Genomic DNA, 22536 nt, shown 5'->3' on the forward strand with positions numbered 1-22536 from the left:
TATATATAGAAGTGGTGGTAATCGAAGGTGGTGGTAATCGGTGGTTGGTGGTGGTGGTAATCGGCGGTGGTGGACGGTGGTGGTGGTGGTAATCGGTGGTTGGTGGTGGTGATAATCGGAGGTGGTGGGCGGCGGTATGAGGAGGTGGTGGTTATATATATATAGGTGGTTATTAAATTGGTTTTAAATTAAATTAGGTTAAGGGTAGGTTAGTCATTTCAACGCTTTAGGACACCCCTTATAACTATAGGGAAGGTGGCCTAATAAAACCATGGTCCCCTCAAAAAAACCATGGTCCCTGAAAAATCATTCCAATTTTAATATCAATGAAATGTGATTCAGAAAAGGAAAAAAAAAGAATGGGAAAACTGATGCACACGTCCCAGAAAAATTTCGTCTCGATATTGCATTTCAATACAAAATCTATCATTAATCCTGATCAAAGTATATAAACCCCATCAAAGATTCCAATGGTTGTAGGCTCTTTAGATGAGGCTCAATTTATGGATTGGATTGAAGTCTACAAGACCCAGACAATATTTTGATAAATTAAGAAAAATGAACTGTAATGAGTTACAGGACTTACAGTACAACGCACTAGCTTGGGTCTCCCTTCAGAAACATAGGTGTCTTCACCAATTTCTTTTCTCCCTACCCAGCACTCCCATGTGCTTCAAAGAACTTCTCCACCTTGAATGCTTCACAATAACCCGGATTTTGAGAAGAAAGATGATCAATCGAAGGAACTATTTGTGCACCTGTGCAGCGTGCTATACGTTCTAACAAAGGCCTCTTGATAGTGAGCACGAGAGATATGTCTTTTTCGTAGAGGTATTCTTGAGCGATAATCAAACTGATTTTTCTAACAATAAGAGGTTGAGATGATGAGCAACTATTTTTGCTACTGCCAACTTCAAATGATCTGTTTACTATATAAAAAAAGTGAGAAACTAAGAACAAAATTTCAAGGAAAGAAAAAACAAAACAGTCCATATCCATGAAATATGGATCTAAACATGTGTCTCGTTTTCCAAATTGCAACACAGATATGAAGTGTTGCACACAATATCTTCAGATACTAAATATCATCATATTGGCACTTTTAAAAGAAATCTGCACATATGCCCGCATGACTTAGATCATCCAAATTTTACTATGTTAGGCAGTGTTACCAAGATCAGTGGTGGGGCCAGGAATGAAGCTAGAAAAGGACCCCAAAAAAGAGTCTCACCATGTGGGGGCAAAAAAGGGCACATCTAGGGGGTTTGTAATGATTACATCTACAACCTTTCGCCCTAAAATACAATTCTACAGAGATCCTAGGATAAATGACTGTGAATTAACCAAGGTTACATCCATATACTTTACCATTTCATCTAACAAATCATTGACAAATTTAAAAATCAATGCAATACAAAACATTGTATGCAGAAGAGTGTACTTACATGTTGCTGTTTCCAGTGTGGTTCAAGAACATTCCCAGATAAGATAAAAATATGCGCACCAACTTGAGCACCTTCTTCAACAACACAAATAAGTTATAGTATTTTATTCCCTGATCCATTAGTACGTAAAACTGGAAATCGCTGTGTTGCTTTCTATTTACATAATTCATAACCAAGACATTGCATTGCCATGCGGGTGGGACTCTACTAAGAAGATTGTTCAGTGTCACACCAACATTCCAGATATCAGTTTCTGCTAGGTAATGCTGTCAGGAGCCACACGATATGCACTACCATCAATTCAAAGTCTTTAAATACTTCCCCTGCACCAAATATAATGATCATCAAATATAGTTAAGAGTTGTGAAATACTTCATTCCGTATTACCAATTGCCATGCTATAGAAATATAGCTAACTGTGTACTTCAAGTTCAGTTTCTAGTCCATATAATCTATAAAGGCTTGCCATCAAAATGTGTAATGTGAATTTACTACAATTCACACTTAGTGTCTGAAAAGTTAAATCTCATTTACTTCAAAATCTCCTCTAAATCCTACACCCACAAACTTAGGCCGTCCGGGAGGATGTGTTGGTATTCTTGCACAGATCATACCATACAAACCAGAAAACTTGAATTACAAAAAACAAAAAAAAAATACTCCGTATCATTTTACCTCTTTTCTTTTTAAAGGTTCGGTATTGAACATTGATTAATGTAACCCTGCAACCAAAAGTACTTGTGATATTCGTGTTCATTTGTTATGAATGTACAAATGGCATAACGAATTTGCTCAAAATATTTCAAAGATGAACCCCATGTTTAGTGTTCTTTCTTACTGTCATTTACAGCAAAACTATCTTCAGGTTGACGTTTCCATAAGAAATTGGCAGCCTCAATCCAACTTGGGAGAACCAAAAATTTATTATGCTTCACAGCCCAGCGAGAGTTTTCTGTCCCCGAATCAGTAGCGACAACGTGTGTGACAGATGCATCGAGCTCTTTACAGCAGATGGCTCCCAACTCCTCTGCAACCACCCAAAGTCTCTGTTTCTCAACCAGCTCTCCCTTCTTCCAAACACGACTGAAAACCAACTTACATCCCCTCAAAACTTCATTACGGACTGTCTTAAGCACCTGTCTGACGTCTCTCCTCATAAGATCATCACCCCGCTCCAAGTCAAAAAACAGATGATGTATAAGCTTAAGAACTTCGAGAATGGTTGCAAGTGCACCATCAGGCTCGCTCTCATCTCTCTTTAATTCTGAGAGGGACCTGTTGTTCAAGTTAAAGGACCTCCCGCTAGAAGCAAAGTAATGATACCTATCCACGAGAATGAGGTTTTCTTTATGCTGCCCCCAGACGTACTCCTTGTCGTCAAGGATAATGACAGCACTCTCTGCTCCCAACACCACATCAAGACCTTTTTGATGTTTCTGGGTGCAATCAGCTTGTGAAATAACTCTCGAGTCGAAATAGATCTTTCCAGGATCAAGTAGCCTAGCCATTTCCATTGCATAAGGGCGTTATCCCATGGTGTATACATACATCTCAAACATGTTACTAGCTTCTTTCAAAAAGGTCCGTACAAAGGGCCTCAGCTTTGTAAACATGTGCATAGAGTCCAACTTGAAAAGGTTTCCATTTGGAAGATCATGAAGTGAATCTATTTGGCTCTTTAGATATTCCTCGTCTGGTGAGATATGATGAAAATGTGTTGAATTAAGCAGGGTGTGATCTAAGTCAAGGACCAAGTATAGCTTTTTCTTGCCGAGCAACGATTTGAGATCCTTGTCACGTAATCTGGCAAGTTCATCACTGTCAACTTTTAAATCTTGGTGTATGTACCCAAGTGCTACAGCAGATGCATTGTCCACCATCCGCCCACATTTTACACACATTCCTTTAATAAGTGATGGATGTGCACATGTCTCCAAGTGGACAGATAATCTGAGCTTTGTGCAACTGGTTCTACAGAAGTTGAGCAGTGGAGCTCCTCTTCGTCGTCGTCGAACATATCCGAATCAGAAGAAATCCCTGCTAGTTCTTCATCAATCAGTGCAGAAAAATCCTCACTACCAGAAGAATCACCATCCACACTCATGGTCATACCCTCACTCACTACTACTTTTGTTACTGAGGAATTAGGGTTTGTTTTGGAAATTGAAAAATCAGATAAGTTACCGAAAGAGATCTTCAGGTTCCTATAACTAGTACCTCAGTTCTTAGATTTTCACTAGTTAAAAGGCATTCAAATCAAGTACATAAGCTCATCGAATCCGATTTTATCATAAAATTGCATTCCCAGAAATAATCTCAGAATCCAAAATCAAATCCATATCAAAGATCAACACAAATCAAAATCATACCTGGCTTGAAGAAAACTGATAAACTAAAATCTGATAGCACTTGAACCTTAAAATCGATTACTCCGTTTAGATCTGGAGTTAGTTTCCAATTTCAGACGGCGGTGGTGGAAAAAAAAAATTGAGCGAGAAGAAGAAGAAGAAGAAGAGAGTGTGAGTGAGGCCTTGGCTAGTTCGCCATTTCCACATGGCCCCAAACACACACAATTCAGACAGAGGTAAAAAAAAAAAGAGTAAGCCCTTGTTTGTTTGCAGCTGACTCGGCGTCTGAATCTGAGTCAACCCCTGACTCGGACCGAGTCAGCAGTCAGACCGTTTGTTTTCCATTTTGAGTCAGATCTGACTCGACCTCTGATTCAGACATAACCCCTGACTCGGACTCATTTGAGTCAGGTAACAAAATACCCCTGATTCATGAGACCAAACCACTGACTCACTTATTTCCGAGTCAGATGAGTCAGATCTGACTCAAAACAAACATATCGACTCAGATCCAGATGAGTCAGGTGATTTCACTCAGATCCAGATGATTCAGATCCGGACGACTCAGATGAGTCAGGAGTAAACAAACATGGTGTAAATTGGAAAAAAATGAAGGACCACTTTTTAACCCTTTTTTTTTAAATTGCACGCCATGAAATCGTTGAGTACAATTTGACTAATGAAATTCGGAATCGTTGAGTAAAATTTAACCTTTTTAGTTTCGCTCCTACGTATATTATTTGGGCCTATAATTACAAGACAAAAAAAAATATTTAGAAGCAAAATGGATAATCACGTATTTAATTATTTTACATAATGCCCAAATTACACCTGATTGATTAGTGTTAATTTGGTGATTAATTGATGTTTAATCAAGTTAACTCTGGAATGAATAACCGTTAATTCATCGTCAAAACTTGAAATTTTTTGATTTTTTCTGAAAAATCTCAGCCCAAAATCGGTTGATGTTAATGTACACATAAACCGATTTTGGGTTAAATATTTCCAAATGACGAAGAAACCCCAGAATCGGTCTTTTACAATGTAAACATAAACCGATTCTGGGGTTGAGTTTTTTCAATCGACGAATAAAACCCATAAACGATTTTTGTTAATGATCACATAAATCGATTGTAGGAAACAGAGTTTATAAGTGTCCATATGATCCGATTGTGTCGTACTTTCAGAAACAAAATATCACATAGTTCAGGAAATTAACGCATTACGTATATAAGACAATTCAGTATGCGAATTCTTGAATGTGGCACATCAATACATCGTTGATGATCCTCCGAGCACAACGGTACAACACCCGCATTTTCCTTATGATGAATGAACTTCTTTTCCCCATTATGGATTTGCCATAGTTCGTTAAATCGTTTCCACTGCATTTAAATCAGTTATTCAATGTTGTATGCGAAAATTAAACCATGAGATAGGTATTAAGATATCGGATTATTCACCTTTTTCAGTAGGTGGAGCTTGTGGATGATGGTTGTTCACCATTTTGCTAACTTTAACATACTCTCGTTACTCGTGTTGAGATTTTTATGTATTGGAATCAAAAAGCCAAGTCTCTTCATCTACGATTTTTTCATTCGTGGTGCGCTCCTAATATAACTCTTTGACTATCTTCTAAAAAGTCGAACATAGTTCGTCGGGACGTTTGTGGAAGGTGGGGATGAGCGATTTCACGAGATGCATATCTTCTTCCGGATCCCATTCCATTTTCTAGGCTCAGGGTGTGATATGGTAGTGGCTCAAAGGGGTTGTCTTTATATAAATAAAAGGCTCAACGACCATTTTTTTTTGAAATTAATTCTCACAATCGGTTTTTAGAAATGCCCACATACACCGATTGTAGCCTTGCAAAATCATGTAAAATCTTCCTCGACGCAATCGGTTTTTATTACTGCATTTTGTGAGAAGGGTATAATCATTTTTTCATAATGTCTTTTAATTAACCAAAAGGTATTTTAATATTTCCGCCCCAAAAAACACCCCTTAGCAGACACCATTGAATAGGAATAGTAATTTATCCCCAATTAATTATGTATCCCCAATTACACATTCTTATGAAAGTAACCTATTATATGAGCGGAGGGTTTTATTAGAGGGGATGATCTAACAGGACAAAAAGGGTCATTATTATAGTAATTTCAAGTGTCCCTTATAAAAACATATATAATGACTAATTAACCCTTACATAGTTTAGTGTTGATAATTTAGTTTAGTGATTGATAATTTAGTTTAGTTTTGCTAATCAAATTTAACTTATATTAACTCTAAAACAAAACAAAATCATAGTTTAGAGTTTAGAAAGAAAAAAAGTGTAGAGGAGAAAAAAATAAAACTTTTTGTGATATTTGTGAAACCCTAGATTTTAATTCACTCAACCAAATGAGTGATTCCAGTTGCAAATTCCAGGTATACTTCTAAATTAGTTCCAATTAGATTTTTGTTGCTCAAAATTATCTAAATTACGTAAACAAAATCAAAACTTTTACATTTTCAGAGCTAATTACGGTTGGAATTGTGCACGTAACCAACCGTAAATTAAAGTTACGGTTCGTAAAATATGAATTACCAATCGTAAGGTTATAAATGGTTAAATTTAAAACCAGTTACGATTGGTAACCAAATACTCGATATGAACCGTAACACGGTTTGTAAGTTGAGTATTGATACCAACCGTAACTAAACTACGGTTGGTATATCAACTAAAATGTTGAATCGTAAACATTATTTGAATGAAGCTCTTTCCCTTTCTGATTGTGCAGCCCTTAAAGCGAGATTGTGCACTATATTACCCCCAGAACTGTCTCCAAAACCAAGTACGTAGAAACCTTGTAATCTTTACCGCTCCTGAGCCAATGCCTATACTGCACCCACTTCACAGCTTCCATACCATCGCCATATCCACATGGGAACTTATTTGCAGGAGAAAGCCGGTAGCCTACACTTACGACCACAGATCTACTGACTTTCACAATTCGGCAGCAGAAGATGTCGTAAATATCAAATTTTAGGAAGAGTGCACGAAGCTCCCCCCGTGAAAGAAGATGATCACGGGAACAAACACATCTGATTTCAGAGGCTTTTGACAGTTCAAACGATTTGGTTGAACCTCCCCATCCTGATGGAGCCTGTAAACCCTGATGAGAAGCCCGAGACTTTCCAATACGCAAATCGAAGGAATATACACCATCTACAGGTTGTAGGTTTGGACGGAATTTCCTGTCCACCAATTCTGCTAGATTGTTCAGACTTTCATCTGGTTTTCTAAGCGGGGCGTAAAACTGTCTGAAAACTGATAACAGTACCATCTCACTTGTGTTCTTATGATTGTCCATGTAATCTTCTAATAGAGAAACTGGGGAGGAGGAAGAGGGAGAGGGCCTTTTTAAAGTTTCACAAACTAAAAGACCCACCACCAAGATCTCTTTCACCAACTCACTCACTAACACAATCTCTTAAACTTTATCTCCCACAGCACACACGGTTTTGTAACTTTAGAATCTAATTTGCTTATACATTTTCTTTATAGTTTTCCATTTAAGACCTGCAACCAAAAATAACATATCTTGGTATTAGTTGTTACCTTATAAAAAGACAATAAGCAACCTTCTACTTTCCTTATTTCTTTCTGAATAAGATAAAAAATTGCAGAAAACAGGGTGAACAAAAAATTAGCTTAAAGAACAGAGGAAATTTATCAGCTCTCAACGAAAAAGTGGAATATAATCTATTTACTTAAAAATCAGATACAAAGGGGTATTAGAAATTTAAGAACAAATCCCTCCATCAAAAAACTTGTTGTGTATTTGAACAATCACATAATTTAAATTTAGAAATTTTAGTGTTGATATATAATTTAGTTTAGTGGTTGATAATTTAGTTTAGTTTTGCTAATCAAATTTCACTTATATTAACTCTAAAACAAAATAAAATTTGATTTTAAAGTTTAGAAAGAAAAAGAGTGTAGAGGAGAAAATAAAAGAAAACTTTTTGTGATATTTGTGAAACCCTAGATTTTGATTCACTCAACCAAAATGAGTGATTCCAGTTGCAAATTCCAGATATACTTCTAAATTAATTCCAATAAGCTTTTTGTTGCTCAAAATTATCTAAAATACGTAAAAAATCAATACTTTTACATTTTCAGAGCTAATTACGGTTGGAATTGTGTACGTAACCAACCATAAATTTAAGTTACGGTTCGTATAAGATGAACTACCAACTGTAACTGTTTAAATAGGGAAAACCCAACCGTAATACCATTTACGTTTGGTAACCAAATACTCGATACGAACCGTAACACACTTACAGTTCGTAAGTTGAGGATCGATACCAACTGTAACTAAACTACGGTTGGTATATCAACTAAAATGCTGAATCGTAAACATTATTTGAACTTAAGTTGAGACACAGGAATATTTACAGTTGATAATGTTAATATAAATACTTACCGTAACTAAATTACGGTTCGTAATCGTGTTGTCGATATCCGTAAGTGAAGTTACGATTGTAAAAAAAAACGTAACTAAACAAAATTCTCAGATCTAAGAACATACGGTTGGTAATTGAACTATTACAAACCATAACAACATCAAAATCTCCAGTTATTGTTCATAATTGAGTTAAAAGCAACTATAACTCACATTAAACCAGGATTTTGAATTTTAATTTTCATATAAAACCTTAATTTTTGATACAAATTTAACTTAAATCAATAAAATTAATCTAAACCCTAACTGGGTTTTTCGAAACATACCTCACATAAGTCTTAAATCGAAGACGATGAAATTTTCAGTTTTAATGGAGGTTACTGTTGATGAAGAAGAAGATAGGATGAAGAAGACTGATTTAGTTTTCTATCTTCTGATTCATTAGGTTTAAAAATAGTGGAGAACAATTTAATTTTTTTAATTAAAAAAAGGAAGGATAGATTAATCCATTTAAAGCTAAAAGGGTAATCTTGTCAATTTATAGTACCAATAGATATCCTTTAACCAACTGGAGGGACATTATTATCATGTTTCAGCCCCTCTAATAAAACCCCTCCGCCCCTGTAACAGGTTATTACTTATGAAAACAGTGGACCTGTGGGGCAAATGATATGGATCTCCTATCTCAAGTTCGGCCCAAATGTAAAGTGATCATAGTAACAAACTAACAATCCTTAAGTTCTCTTCTCTCTTTCTCTAATTTGAAATCGAACTAAACCCCATAACCTGTGGATGGAGATTTCTATTACTACAAATTGATTATTAAAATGGCGAGAATCATCAAGAAAGTTGTTACATCTTCAATAATAACCCCAATACTAGTAGCCTATATACGAGGAAGACTCCTCGTAGAAATTACTAAAGCTATGTTTGCTTACATACTCTTAGGTAACCCCTATGTAATATGATAGTCTGCTCTTATCATTCTGTAACAAACTGTACAATCTCTTTCTTTTGCTTAACTGTCAGTTGCTTAACTGTCAGTCCTTTTCCTCTTTTGTACTGACAGCTATATAAGCTAATCACATGTCCCTTGTAATGTATTGAATTTACTTTTCAATTTCTATAAGATTTCTCCATGGTATCAGAGCCTATCTGGGCCTGATCACGTTTCTTTCTTCCGCCATTAAACCAGCAACAAAATTTTCTTACTGCAAAATTTTCTTGATTTTTTCTTTCACCAACAATGGATTTGATCATAACCAAAGTTCCTTTGAATACTATAACTAACATTGTTCTTGCCAAACTTCAAGATCACAACTATCTTACCTGGAAATCTCTTCTACAACCTTTATTCAAACGTTATAATGCTCTTCCTTATATTAATGAAACTAAACCTTGTACACTCAAATTTTTTTATGCTACAAGAGATGCAGATCCAGCAGATACTATCAATCCTGAGTGGATCAAGTGGAATGAAGAGGATCAAACCCTAATTCTTTGGATCCAGTCTACAATTTCAGAGAATGTAATTTCTTATGTGGCATGTCCAGAAACATTTTTTGATCTTTGGAAAGATATTAAAGAAAGGTATGTTGTATCTTTAACCACTCACATTATTCAATTGCGTAACAAACTTTCTTCTCTTAAACAAGGTAACTCTCCAGTTCTTGTTTTTCTTAATGAAATCAAGAAAATCTCAGATTCACTTTCAGCAGCTGGATCTCCTATCAATGAAAGTGAAATGCTAGTCTATGTTCTTAGTGGATTAAACTCCAGTTTTGATTCCTTTTCCACCTCTATTCGAGTTCGTAAGCCACAATAACTCTAGGCATATTACATAATCTCTTACTGAGTAAAGAAATTGTTCTTTTCTGAAAGATCTAAATCGTCGATTCATTCTGATGAAACTAAATCATTTACATCATATAGACCTCCTAATCGACCTTTCTTCAATCCTATTACAAGACCTAAATCTTTCAACTCATCTTTTAGACCAAGATCTTTATCATCATATTCTTTCAGACCACAATTTCAACCACCATAATCTTATCCTTCAGTTACAACTGCATCTTCGTTTCCTAAAAAATACGTTGATACTAATCCTTTTGTTGTTGGATCATCAAACACCTCCACCTTATCAAAATACTGGTTCTACTTCTGCTGGTTACAATTACTATGGCTCAACAAAACCGAATTGTCAGATGTGCTTTAAATATGGTCATTATGCTATTGATGGAATCACATGATGAACTTTTCTTATCAAGGCAGACCAATCCCTCTAAATCTTCATGCCATGTTAGCCACACCAGATATTCTTGGTGAAAACCATTGGTATGCTGATTCTGGAGCAACCAATCACATTATTTCTGATACTTCAGATTTGACAGATTACTCTTACAATGTCAATGAACAAATTCAAACTGCAAATGAAGAAGGTATGAAAATCACTGATATTGGTAATTCTACTAGATTTTTTATTGCATAATTAAGTCAATTTACCAAATATACTTCATGTTCCTACTGCTTCCCATAAACTACTTTCATTGCATAAGTTTACTAAGCACAATAATTGTAGTGTCAAATTTGAATGTGACAAACTCTATGTGAAGGATCTTCACTCTGGGAGGAGAAGTTTCCAAGGACAGAGTAGAAATAGACTTTATCCCATGCATCTTTTGGACACCCCAACTACTTCAACTGATCCAACTGATGATGCCACTGGACATACTGCTTTATCTGCCGATACACTCTCCAGTTTCTTGCTTCATCAAAGACTATGCCATCCTTGTTTTCAATCTTTTCAGAGAATTTGTCACTCTATGTCGTTCCCTTTATCTAAAACACCTATCTTTTGTAGTGAATGTCAGTTTGGAAGATGTCACGGACTGCCTTTTTCTATGTCTATTTCTATGTCAAATAAATCATTACAATTGTTGCATATGGATCTTTGGGGACCAAGTCCTATATTTTTCTATGTGTACCACCAACCCTGCAGCTTTACAACAAGCCGCTGATTTGTTTGATGACCATTTATTTTAGTATTTGAGACTTCTAGTCACGGGTGATGGGGTTGGTTTTGGGCCTTTGCAACAACGGTATCTACTCTACCTATCAAGGAGGGTGGCCTTCACATTTACACCATGGAAGACACCCGTAACTATTGGTATCTGGCTTCCAAGAGTCAGAAGGCTTCGATGCAAAAGGTGATCCTTGGTAGCTTATCCTCATCAGATAAAGGATTGTTTATCAGGCTGCTCTTCATAACTCATCCAGGTATGTGGACTACCTTCTAACTATTGCATTGATGATACTGCCCCCTTCTATGCACTCCCTGTCAGTCACTTATTTTGACGCAGCTTAGAAGCAAATCCCTATCTGATTCTCATTGTCTACACCAAATTTAATTTTATGGCAATGCAATCGTGTTAAGCATGCACCATATTATCTTTTGGCTGTACCCATTCGCGGTCTGAACCAATGCCTTGGGAAAAAAAAATTAAGAGTCGTAGTTTGCTATCTCCTTGGTATCCCCTTGTTTGTAAAAGGTGGTATATGTTCCTGTTGTAATAGACCCATGGATATTTTTGGTGATCACTCTCTTCATTGTGCCAAAGATGTCGGGATCAAGTTTCTACACGACCTTGTAAACGACGTAATTGCTGACATCTGTTACAAAGCTAGCGTGCCTCCACGTAAATAAGCTTCCCTTGGTTTTTGTCTGATGATAATAAAGATCTGCGCCCTGCTGATATTCTTGTTCATAATTAGGAGAATGGCCAAGATGCGTGTATGGATGTTACATGCGTCTCGCCCTTCACAGGTCAAGGAATTCATGCTTTTATTTCAGGCCAAGCTATTTCGAATGTTGTTTTGCGCAAACGAAATAAATATTTGAGTTAATGCATTTCACATGGTTATGGTTTGGGGTTTCATCCTTTTCCACGTTGGGATAGCTTGGCGATGATACTGTGTTTTTTCTTAAGAGATTAAGAAACTCTATAGTTAGTAGCGATGCTAATAGTGGTGTAGGTAATTTTTTTTTAAAGAAAAGGGGTTGCCATTCAAAAGGTTGTCGGTGCCCAACTTGTTGCTAGGCTATCAACCAAAATTTTGTATGAATCTATTGAAGATTGATGATATTTTTTAAAATAAAATTTTATAAAAATTATTTAAATCCAAGCCAAAAACAGAATTATGTATAGTTTTGAGGTTTTTTAAATAGTTTTCTTAAGACCTAGTGAGTACTCGGGAATTTAAATAGGTCCGATGATTATCTATTCACTATAGAAATTTGTTAAAGATGAAATAATATAATGTTTTTATATAATGTTTCAAAATGCATCGGATACTTAATTTTATTATATTAAACGGGGTTATTATTTGAACACAGTGTCCCAAATTGGAGATGACAAAAATTATTATTTTAGTGAAATTATTAATTTTTCGGGATTGATTTATCGAAGTTTTACCGTAAAAGGAGACTGGATGTTTGTTCAAAAAGAGGGAGCGCTTTAAAATTGGTTGGCTGCCCTTATCATATATAATTATAGTAACCGTAAATTTCTTTGGGCTGGACGGAATTAAGAAAGGAGATCCAGACCCATTTGTCTAAGCATTTTTCAGAATTGAAAAAACCAACACCTAAATCCTCTCCTCTCTTGTATCAAATCAATCGGAATCAAAGCCCCAACCCTGTACAGAGAGAACGAGAATTACGAAGAAAGTTGTTCCATCTTCTTCATCACCCCGCAATTGAAGAAGAAGAATAGTAGTTTAAGTTTAATTTATAGACAAGAATCATTTCGTACTCCAACTCTTCACTTCTCTTCTTCTACCGATAAGAAGAGACCGTTTGCATCTGATAAAATCGCATGTGCTGCTGCTAAGGAAGCTGAAGCTCTTCTTAAAAACGTATGCTCTATTTTTTTTTATAAAATTACATCTTTCGAATTAAATTTTGAGATATTTTGACTTTGGTGCCCATAAAATGGTATACCTTTGCGTTTGATGCCTAACTTTGTTCAACTTTGAGTTTGGTGTCCAGTCAACCGATTGACTTTGTTTAATCATGTTGACCATCCATTTTACACTTAAAATTGTAAAATTCAAGGTCCTTCAAATAGCTTTTGCATTCATCTACGTTCAACCATTCTTGGCCAACAAATAACCTTTATGTATTTATCTAGTCATTTCACAATTTCAAGTGTAAAATGGATGGTCAACATGGTTAAAAAAGGTCAATCAGTTGACTGGGCACCAAACTCAAAGTTGGACAAAGTTAAGCACCAAACGCAAAGGTATACCATTTTATGGGCACCAAAGTCAAAATATCCCTTAAATTTTTTGTTAGTATATGTGAGTAGCTAGCCTACACCAATACATGAGCTCCACTTATTTATCTCCTTACATTACAATTACAGCACCACAAACTGATTTGCAATAGTAGTTATGCTGTATATGAAGATTTTTATGATGACCAAATCTGCTGTTTTTATGGGTTTTTGGTAGGTTGTGGAGACACCAAGTGAGTTTCCCTTCGAAATTGAAGATAAACTAGGAGAAAAAAATATAACATTGACTAGAGACTACATGGGTAATTATATCAAAGTCATTGTTCACAGGCCTGATTTCTCTACTGATGGTAACAAGGAGGAAAATGGTGAGGAATCGGATGACCAGAATAACCAAGACAAGGATAATGTTAATGATCCACAGTCCAGCATACGCTTAGTTATAACCAATACGAACTTCCGCGGAACTACTTTGGTGTATGGTGTCATTGCTTATCCAGATGACTTTTCCATAGACAGTTTCTGTGTCAAGTATGCATGTTCTCGAGATGAAGAAAATATATATTACAAAGTACCTGATTATGCGTAAGTATAGTTACTAGAATCGATTTGTATCAGTTGTTGAGTTCTCTTGCATCATTGGTTTCTTATTTCCTACATGATTTATTTTTTTTAATTAATTAAATATTTTTTTTTGTTGAAGAAAATTAGATAAGAACTTGCAGAAATAATTTCACAGACGTTTAAAGATCATAGGGATTATACCCAGCACCACCAACTTCTCACATGAGTACATGGCTAACAGAGGCATGTACTCTTCAGAGTCATCCAATTCTCCTACTCCTACTGACCAGATCACTCCTGAATCCCTCTTAACCCCATTTCTTAATGACGAAGGGATTCCTGCCGACCCTGCAATAGGTAATATTGCTTAATGTTTCCATTTGTTGGACGAGTATATTTATTGATTCTTACTGAATTTATTATGGTTTACACAGAAGTATATAGAAAAAGAGGACATCCACTTCTCAGGTATCATTATTAACTCATCATCTTTTTTATTTCTCATCACGCCTAAAAGCATCTCCAATGTTAGGGTCAAAAAAATCTTGCATGGTATGTGGTATGAGCTAGAAATAGAAAACACTAGTATGAAAAGAAAAATCTTTATGGAGGTCAAATTTTATTTAATTCTCTGGGTCATTAATATGTCGTATAAACAAATAAAAAATAGAATTTTGTCAAAAATGCATCTTCAATTTTAAAGCCAAGCACTATGATAGCATGTTTCTCTTAGCTACAGCTTAATTAAAACAAAACACAAGTACTATGGGGAATCGCTTAGCTTTAATGTGGCGAATCCATTTGGCTTCGCTAAAGAGTGGACAGATCAAATCCTCGTTTTAAGCTAATCAAAGAGTCACCGAAACTGAGTTTTCGTTTACAAAAATACTTTACGGAAGATGAGTTTCCGTATCCAATCTTTACATGGTGCCTTAATTTTAGGGATTTCCCTATTTATTCGAAATATCAGATATAAAAAACAGTATATGGAACCTGAGTCATCGTATATCCAGATTTACTTTTTGGACGAAAACTGAGTTTCCGTCTCAATAGGCTAAGCCAAGCCCCTCTTCCATAGTGAGGTTGTAAGGTCACTCTAATTTCACTTGGCTATATTTAAGCTACATCCAAGTGAAATGCCCAACCATAATATTTGGCATAAGGATGTATCTCCAAAATAATTTAATCCAGATCATAATCATGAAGGAAATCTGGATATGACTTTCTACTTAAACTCGTAGTCGAAATGTTTTATTTGCAACTCACAAGGATGCGTTGGGGAGTACTTTTTTGAAGTCAAAAAATCAAGTGAAAAATCTTATCATCGCATGTTTAAAAAAATAAATTAAACGATGCTCATTGGTCATGCTTTAATTGCTTATTGTTATTCATTAGTGTTTTTTTTGGTTTTTGTTGATGGCAATGCTGAGGATATCCGCAATAGCGGAAAGCATCCCAAGGACTTCATTTGGATTCCATATCCGTATCATTGGTATTATTTACTACCTTGATTTTAGCAATGTGCCCCCTCATTAAGTAGCGTGCACAAAGTTGGACTTGTTAATTGTTGTGCGTTTAACTAATAAGTAAGGATATTGTTAGCTTGTGCATATAAGACACAATGACTTCGCTATCCTATACTACATCACTATAAATGTAGGATTGCTTCTTATAGTTGTGTAGAAATAAATATGAAAGCATAAAATGATCTAGCTCTCAGTGTGCCCTTTTATGACCTTGTTATGTTTTATTGCGGAGTCAAACTGTGAGTCTGTTCCTTTTATTACATTTTTAAAGGTGCAAAGATCTTTTGAATGCCTCATAAGAGTTAGTCTGAAGGTTTTGTGAATCATCCATAAGAGTGAGCCAAACAATGTTGCAAACTTATGGTAGTTATTTTTATCAGTATTGTTGTTGTTGTTGTTGTTCTGAAGCAATTAAATTATGTTGTTCTTGTGCCAACAGTAGTGAGACGTTATTGTGGATTGAAGTTCCTAGCAAGGGTCACTATGCTACTGAAAGGTACCATTATTATCACTATCGCTTTTTATCCTTTTATATATATCCTAGTTGGTCAGCGGACAAACTATCATACTTAAGGTTAGAAGTTCAAGTTTCGGCGCTGACCGTCTTTATAGAACAACCACATGCTATTTCAAAAACAGAAAAAGAAAAACCACATGCCAAACTGATAAATCAAACACATATACTTCCTCTCCACATGTGTAATTTTTCTGCACGAGGATAAAGGAGGAGGGTTCGTGATTGGTCTGGCAAGCCAATGGTAGAAAACACAGCCATTTCCATATAAAAATAGGCTCGTGATAGGCGTGGCGAGCCAGCCTAGACCGTAGACCAATAGAGGGTGAGAGCAGTACCAAGGTTGGTGAAGGAAATATTCGTGTAACTATGTTTGGTTGAATACCAACTATTTCCATAGGAAAGAGCAGTACCAAGATAGGTGTCTGCTTGAGAAGTCCTCGTGTTTTCTTTCTAGCCTACCCAACTTGTTTTGGACTAGAAGAAGAAAAAAACATGTACTCTCCCGGTCCCGTAAAAAGTGTTGTCTTTTCTCTTTTTCGTTTATGCAAAAACAAAGGGGAAAAAAGTATCAATTTTTGTGGGACAGAAGGAGTATTACGGTAGTTCTCGTAATATTATTTTGTGATTAGTTATTCATTCATAAGAAACCAAGTTAACTAGTCTAATTTGGTCTTTACTTATAATGGCAGTGAAATTGAAGAATATATTGTATGGAAGCTTTTGGCGGGGAAGATTACCTTGATGACGAAGCTTACGACGCGAATCCTTACAGATGTTTGCCTGACAAAGCATTTGGGGACCCTCCAGTCTATCCGAAGAGATGGATAAGACCAAACTAGACTAGTTAACTTGGGGACCCTCCAGTCTATCCTTACAGATGTTTGCCTTACAGATATTGTATCCTGATTTGAAACATGCAAATGATCCTAAAAGAGATTGTAATGTTGCCTTGCAACCATACTTTGATGAGATGAATAAGATAAAGTATCATCCTGATCGAGATCCTGATGTTGTTATATTTGCGTGTGATATAAATCGTGAAGTATATGAAGCATATTGTACATGAAGTTAAGATTGGATCACCGTTTCAGCACTTTTGTTTTGCTCAGGATCTTGTATATATTGTCAGTAAATACTTCTTTATATAAAGAAGAATCTTTAATCCGATGTGTCGCTGCCACATTCAATTTCAGAAATACTGAAAAACTAGAACGCCACGTCAAATGCCATGTTGGTAGTTTCAAATAAGCAACTTTGGAAAAGAGGCGCGTCGTTTGAAAACGAGAAGTTACAAACGAAAGGCTTTCAGCCGTATCCAACAGGTGCGTCCATTCAATTGTGTGGTTTATATATAACGATTTCTAAAACCTCATGTCATGTTGCAGATTTGCAGTTTTGAGATCTCTTGATTTTAGTCTATATCGTTAACAAAAAAAAAATTTACTTGTTGATGATGATTCAAGAATTGTACAATAACCATGTCGGGTTACTTCTTGTTACGGAAAGACATCACTCTTGGTCAATGTGTACAGAAAGTTAGGGAAAAGACACTCCTCTTGGTCAATTTGCATACAAAGAGTGCCCTTCACAGATAACCTAGGTTACAGTTTTTTTTTTGATCGGTAACCTAAGTTACAGTTTAAAATACCAAAGATTGAATCGAGATGTAATTATCTTCCTCTATAGTTTGTGATAAGGCTTGCATTGATGGACATAACCAAAAACAGACGCTCTAGGAGAGAGTCAAGAGAAAGCGTACGATAGATACGTCTGTTGGTTAAAAGTTGTTATCCAATGACAAGATGTGCGTCTTTTCATAAACTAGGTTTTCCGGAAAAAAAAAAGAAGCTAGGTTTTGAAACTAAATATAGAACGAATAGGAATTGAAAACAGAAAGAAACTGATAGTTCCATTTTACACCTCTCAGGGGAAGTTTCTTCAAGTTTGGAAATTCCACAAGTGTAATGATTACATGGTTGGCACTCTGCTACGCACCGGTTAAAGCTTTGATTGTAGTCCAACAATACAGAGGTGTAGAGCTTTGTCGTTCCTGTTATTTTGTTGAAGTATCTAAATTGTTTAATGTTGTGTGACCACTGTTTCAGATGCACATAAAGTGTTCCATCAAATTTCCAAATTCTTAATTATAAATGCTTATGTCGTGCGTACCGTACTTCATGATCAACGACAGTTTTCTCCACTATTTGATTAAGTGTTTTGAGTTTTCTTATACAGGATAAAGGAAAGAAGAAATATGTGTTCACTAACGGATTAACATGACATGATTTTAAATGAAGGAGGGCCCTTTGAATTAGATGAGAAATTCTTGGAAGTGGTTCCAGACTTGGTTAACAAATTCATGTTTCTCAGTTTATGTGGGTTTAGGTTCATTAGGTTTGTGAAAAAACGGATGCAATGAAAAGTTTTGATTAGTGTTTTAGATGTTTGTGAAAAATTCGCCAACATTTGAGGTAATTTAGTCTTCTTTTACGAAGGCTTTTTTTAAGTTTCTTCTGCGTCTTTCCTTGTAGGCTGGCCAATTCCCGAGGTTGTTATAAGTGTGATTCATAGATTCGGTCCTGCGGATATAGTGCATTTTAGTTGATCCATATATACATAAAAAGAATTTTGGATTGAAAGTCTCAACCTCCCAAGGTAAAGGCCTGAAGTAAGTTCTCGCAATCCTTTTAATTTGACTGTTCAAAGCTATTTCGATATCATGGCGATGTTTGTTTTCCTACACCTGGCAACCAATGTACTGCATTTTAGATGATCCATATATGTCTCTAGGTCAAGGCCTGAAGTAAGTGCTCGCAATTTGACTACTCAATGTTAAACATTTCGATATCTTCTTATATTTATAGATTTGTATGTTAGGCAGTTGGTGATAATCATATATTTTTTGCAGCACATGAAGAACCTCTTAATCAACCACCACTGTAAACCTAAAGAACAATTGATGCTTATAAAATAATGCTGATCAAGTATATGTCGGCTTTCCTTCTATTTCATCGCAAAAACAAGCAAACAAGCAAGATTCCACCAGGGTTAGGAAACGGCTTCAATCCCGTGGTTAAGACTTACCCACGAGAGGGCGGAAGCCAACAACTTGGAACTTTCACATATCAAAATGGTTTATCTATAAGCTTAGAGTCGGAAACTGGGTCGCATCTGTGTTCATTTAAGAAACAATATATCCAGAAGCTCCTTTAAGGTCATAATGGAAACTACATATAGGCCAGAAGAATGGGTTTTTGCAGAGAAAGTTAAACATAAGAAAATGGTTACTTCCGAAACATGGTTTATGTTTAATCATTTGAGAAACTGCGCGCGGATAATGATGGGATGGGGTATCGACAGTTGGGAATAATTTTGTTGGTTTTTACGGTATCGTTTGTATTGGAGGAAGAGATGCTGATGCATGTTTATGAATTGCAGCTTGAATATGCCCTCCAATTCACCTTTGCACATGGGATGTGACAAGAGCTATGAAATACTTTGTAAAGTAGTTGAATCATGAAGCAAAAGAAAAATTGGCCAGAATTCTGTGACAAGTTTGTAATCCCTGTAATGCTAGATGCGTGCGCCACTTATGTTGGTGATGTCTGCGCCACTTATATTTTGGTGATGCATGGTTTAAGAATGAAATGGTTAATGTCTTTTATTTAAGCGTAGTTCCAAGATATGGTCCTGAACCTTATAGTTGGTTATAAGAAATGAGAATTTTTGGAGTCACATTTAATTTCCAATCAGACAACTATTAAATTGCAATACATATACGAGTAATGGATTTTTTCTCAATCCGAAAGGAAATTTCATGGAGCAATCAATCATAAACCGGGAGTACAATTCGAGCCTTGAAATTTGATTACAAAATGACAGCTAAGTATAAATCCTACACCAACTTACATGGTATTATTTCTAAGGTCTTTTCTTTTTTTTTTATCAGAGATGATATTTATAATGTCGTTAATATTACCATAGATTTATTCCATCCATCAATATGTCTGGCAGAAGGAGAATCAAGATAAAAAAAATATATGACAAAGAAAGGAGAGATACAACATGCTAGAAGATCATCTTTGCAAAACTTAACTTACAGACGGTAATGAACTTTTTAGTTTAGAACAATCCTATCTAATTATCTTTACACATCCAAATTCTTTGAGTCTCCATGTGCAGTGACAGGTGTTGGAGAAAATGAGTTATTTAATAAATGATTTTTTGGTCTTTGTGTGGTTTGATCTCATGACCTAAGGGTCTAAGGATACTCACTCATTTTTGAGTGAATGAAATGGAACCTTTAGTCCCACATTGTGGAAAACTAAAGAGGTGCTCCACTATATTACCATGTTCTCATGGATATGTTGTAAAACAATGTGGGTGTAGCGGGTGGGGCGAAAAATACATGTTTCGACCCATGCCCATGCGCGTGTACCAAGCACCAAGTCCGTGTCTACTTGAAATTATTTTTTGCAAGTTTTTTAACTTGATAAATAATTTATTTAAGAGTTTTATTTATGGAAAAATTCTTTTTTGTGTTTAATTGTTTTAGAAGAAACAAAACTCGTTTTATAAGAAAAAACCTAAACCTAACTTGATTTGCAAGTTAATTTTTCTATAAATACAACTCGAAAATATTTTTTCAAAACACATAAGCAGCGACCATCTCTAGGTCTTCTTTTCTTCATCTTCTTGCTTTTATTTTCATCGGCGTTTTACTTACATCCCCGTTGCTGAGTTTAAGAGTGGGTAACTTGTATTGTGATAATACAAGTTATATCGGGCAGTCTTATCCTGGACACATCTCGCACGTTGGGGTTTAGCATTACTTTAGAGTATACCCGCGAACTAATGTGTTAAGGACAGCTTGTTGAACTTGTGATTCTGCCCTCATCAATTTGTTCATGGTAGAGTTGTTTGATACGGTTCTTTATATTTATTGTTTGATACATCTGACGTTTCTTCTATTGTTGCAAGACACCAACAATCTTAACACATTAGATTATTCCTTGCAACAATGGGAAAGATACATGTTTCGACCCATGCCCATGCGCGTGTACCAAGCACCAAGTCCGTGTCTACTTGAAATTATTTTTTGCAAGTTTTTTAACTTGATAAATAATTTATTTAAGAGTTTTATTTATGGAAAAATTCTTTTTTTGTGTTTAATTGTTTTACAAGAAACCAAACTCGTTTTATAAGAAAAAACCTAAACCTAACTTGATTTGCAAGTTAATTTTCTTATAAATACAACTCGAAAATCTTTTTCAAAACACATAAGCAGCGACCATCTCTAGGTCTTCTTTTCTTCATCTTCTTGCTTTTATTTTCATCGGTGTTTTACTTCCATCCCCGTTGCTGAGTTTAAGAGTGGGTAACTTGTATTGTGCTAATACAAGTTATATCGGGCAGTCTTATCCTGGACACATCTTCGCACGTTGGGGTTTAGCATTACTTTAGAGTATACCCGCGAACTAATGCGTTAAGGACAGCTTGTTGAACCTGTGATTCTGCCCTCATCAATTTGTTCGTGGTAGAGTTGTTTGATACGGTTCTTTATATTTATTGTTTGATACATCTGACGTTTCTTCTATTGTTGCAAGACACCAACAATCTTAACACATTATATTATTCCTTGCAACAATGGGAAAGATACATGTTTCGACCCATGCCCATGCGCGTGTACCAAGCACCAAGTCCGTGTCTACTTGAAATTATTTTTTGCAAGTTTTTTAACTTGATAAATAATTTATTTAAGAGTTTTATTTATGGAAAACTTCTTTTTTGTGTGTTTAATTGTTTTACAAGAAACAAAACTCGTTTTATAAGAAAAAACCTAAATCTAAATTGATTTGCAAGTTAATTTTCCTATAAATACAACTCGAAAATCTTTTTTCAAAACACATAAGCAGCGACCATCTCTGGGTCTTCTTTTCTTCATCTTCTTGCTTTTATTTTCATCGGCGTTTTACTTCCATCCCCGTTGCTGAGTTTAAGAGTGGGTAACTTGTATTGTGCTAATACAAGTTATATCAGGCAGTCTTATCCTGGACACATCTTCGCACTTTGGGGTTTAGCATTACTTTAGAGTATACCCGCGAATTAATGTGTTAAGGGCAGCTTGTTGAACCTGTGATTCTGCCCTCGTCAATTTGTTCGTGGTAGAGTTGTTTGATACGGTTCTTTATATTTATTGTTTGATACATCTGACGTTTCTTCTATTGTTGCAAGACACCAACAATCTTAACACATTAGATTATTCCTTGCAACAATGGGAAAGAACGACGTTGAAAGACCGCAGAAGTTTAATGGAAAGGATTTCAAGAGATGGCAATCCAAGATGTTGTTTTATCTAAGCCATCATGACTGGATTATGTACTTGTTCCACATG

General features: G+C 35.7%; 1 protein-coding gene, 1 long non-coding RNA gene and 1 pseudogene across 2 annotated transcripts; 1 reads left to right on the forward strand and 2 right to left on the reverse strand.

Moving 5' to 3' along the window:
- Window positions 1–380: 380 nt before the first annotated feature.
- On the reverse strand, window positions 381–3997 carry LOC113357384 (annotated as a pseudogene).
- Window positions 3998–6594: 2597 nt separating this feature from the next.
- On the reverse strand, window positions 6595–7119 carry LOC113359992 (gibberellin receptor GID1B-like). Its single transcript, XM_026603545.1, has one exon. The coding sequence runs from the start codon at window positions 7117–7119 to the stop codon at window positions 6595–6597; it is 525 nt and encodes a 174-aa protein (XP_026459330.1).
- A 10726-nt stretch (window positions 7120–17845) lies between these two features.
- Window positions 17846–19747, forward strand: LOC113361638. The gene is made up of 3 exons (XR_003365242.1): window positions 17846–18173; window positions 18674–18810; window positions 19051–19747. It is a non-coding gene; the product is annotated as an uncharacterized LOC113361638 (long non-coding RNA).
- The last annotated feature ends 2789 nt before the right edge of the window (window positions 19748–22536 follow it).

The sequence above is a fragment of the Papaver somniferum genome, chromosome 3 (genome assembly GCF_003573695.1).
Source record: "Papaver somniferum cultivar HN1 chromosome 3, ASM357369v1, whole genome shotgun sequence".
Classification (NCBI taxonomy): domain Eukaryota; kingdom Viridiplantae; phylum Streptophyta; class Magnoliopsida; order Ranunculales; family Papaveraceae; genus Papaver; species Papaver somniferum.

Bases quoted from the DNA above. Each gene is read 5' to 3' on its own strand.
- LOC113359992 (XM_026603545.1), bottom strand. From the start codon at position 7,119: ATGGTACTGTTATCAGTTTTCAGACAGTTTTACGCCCCGCTTAGAAAA.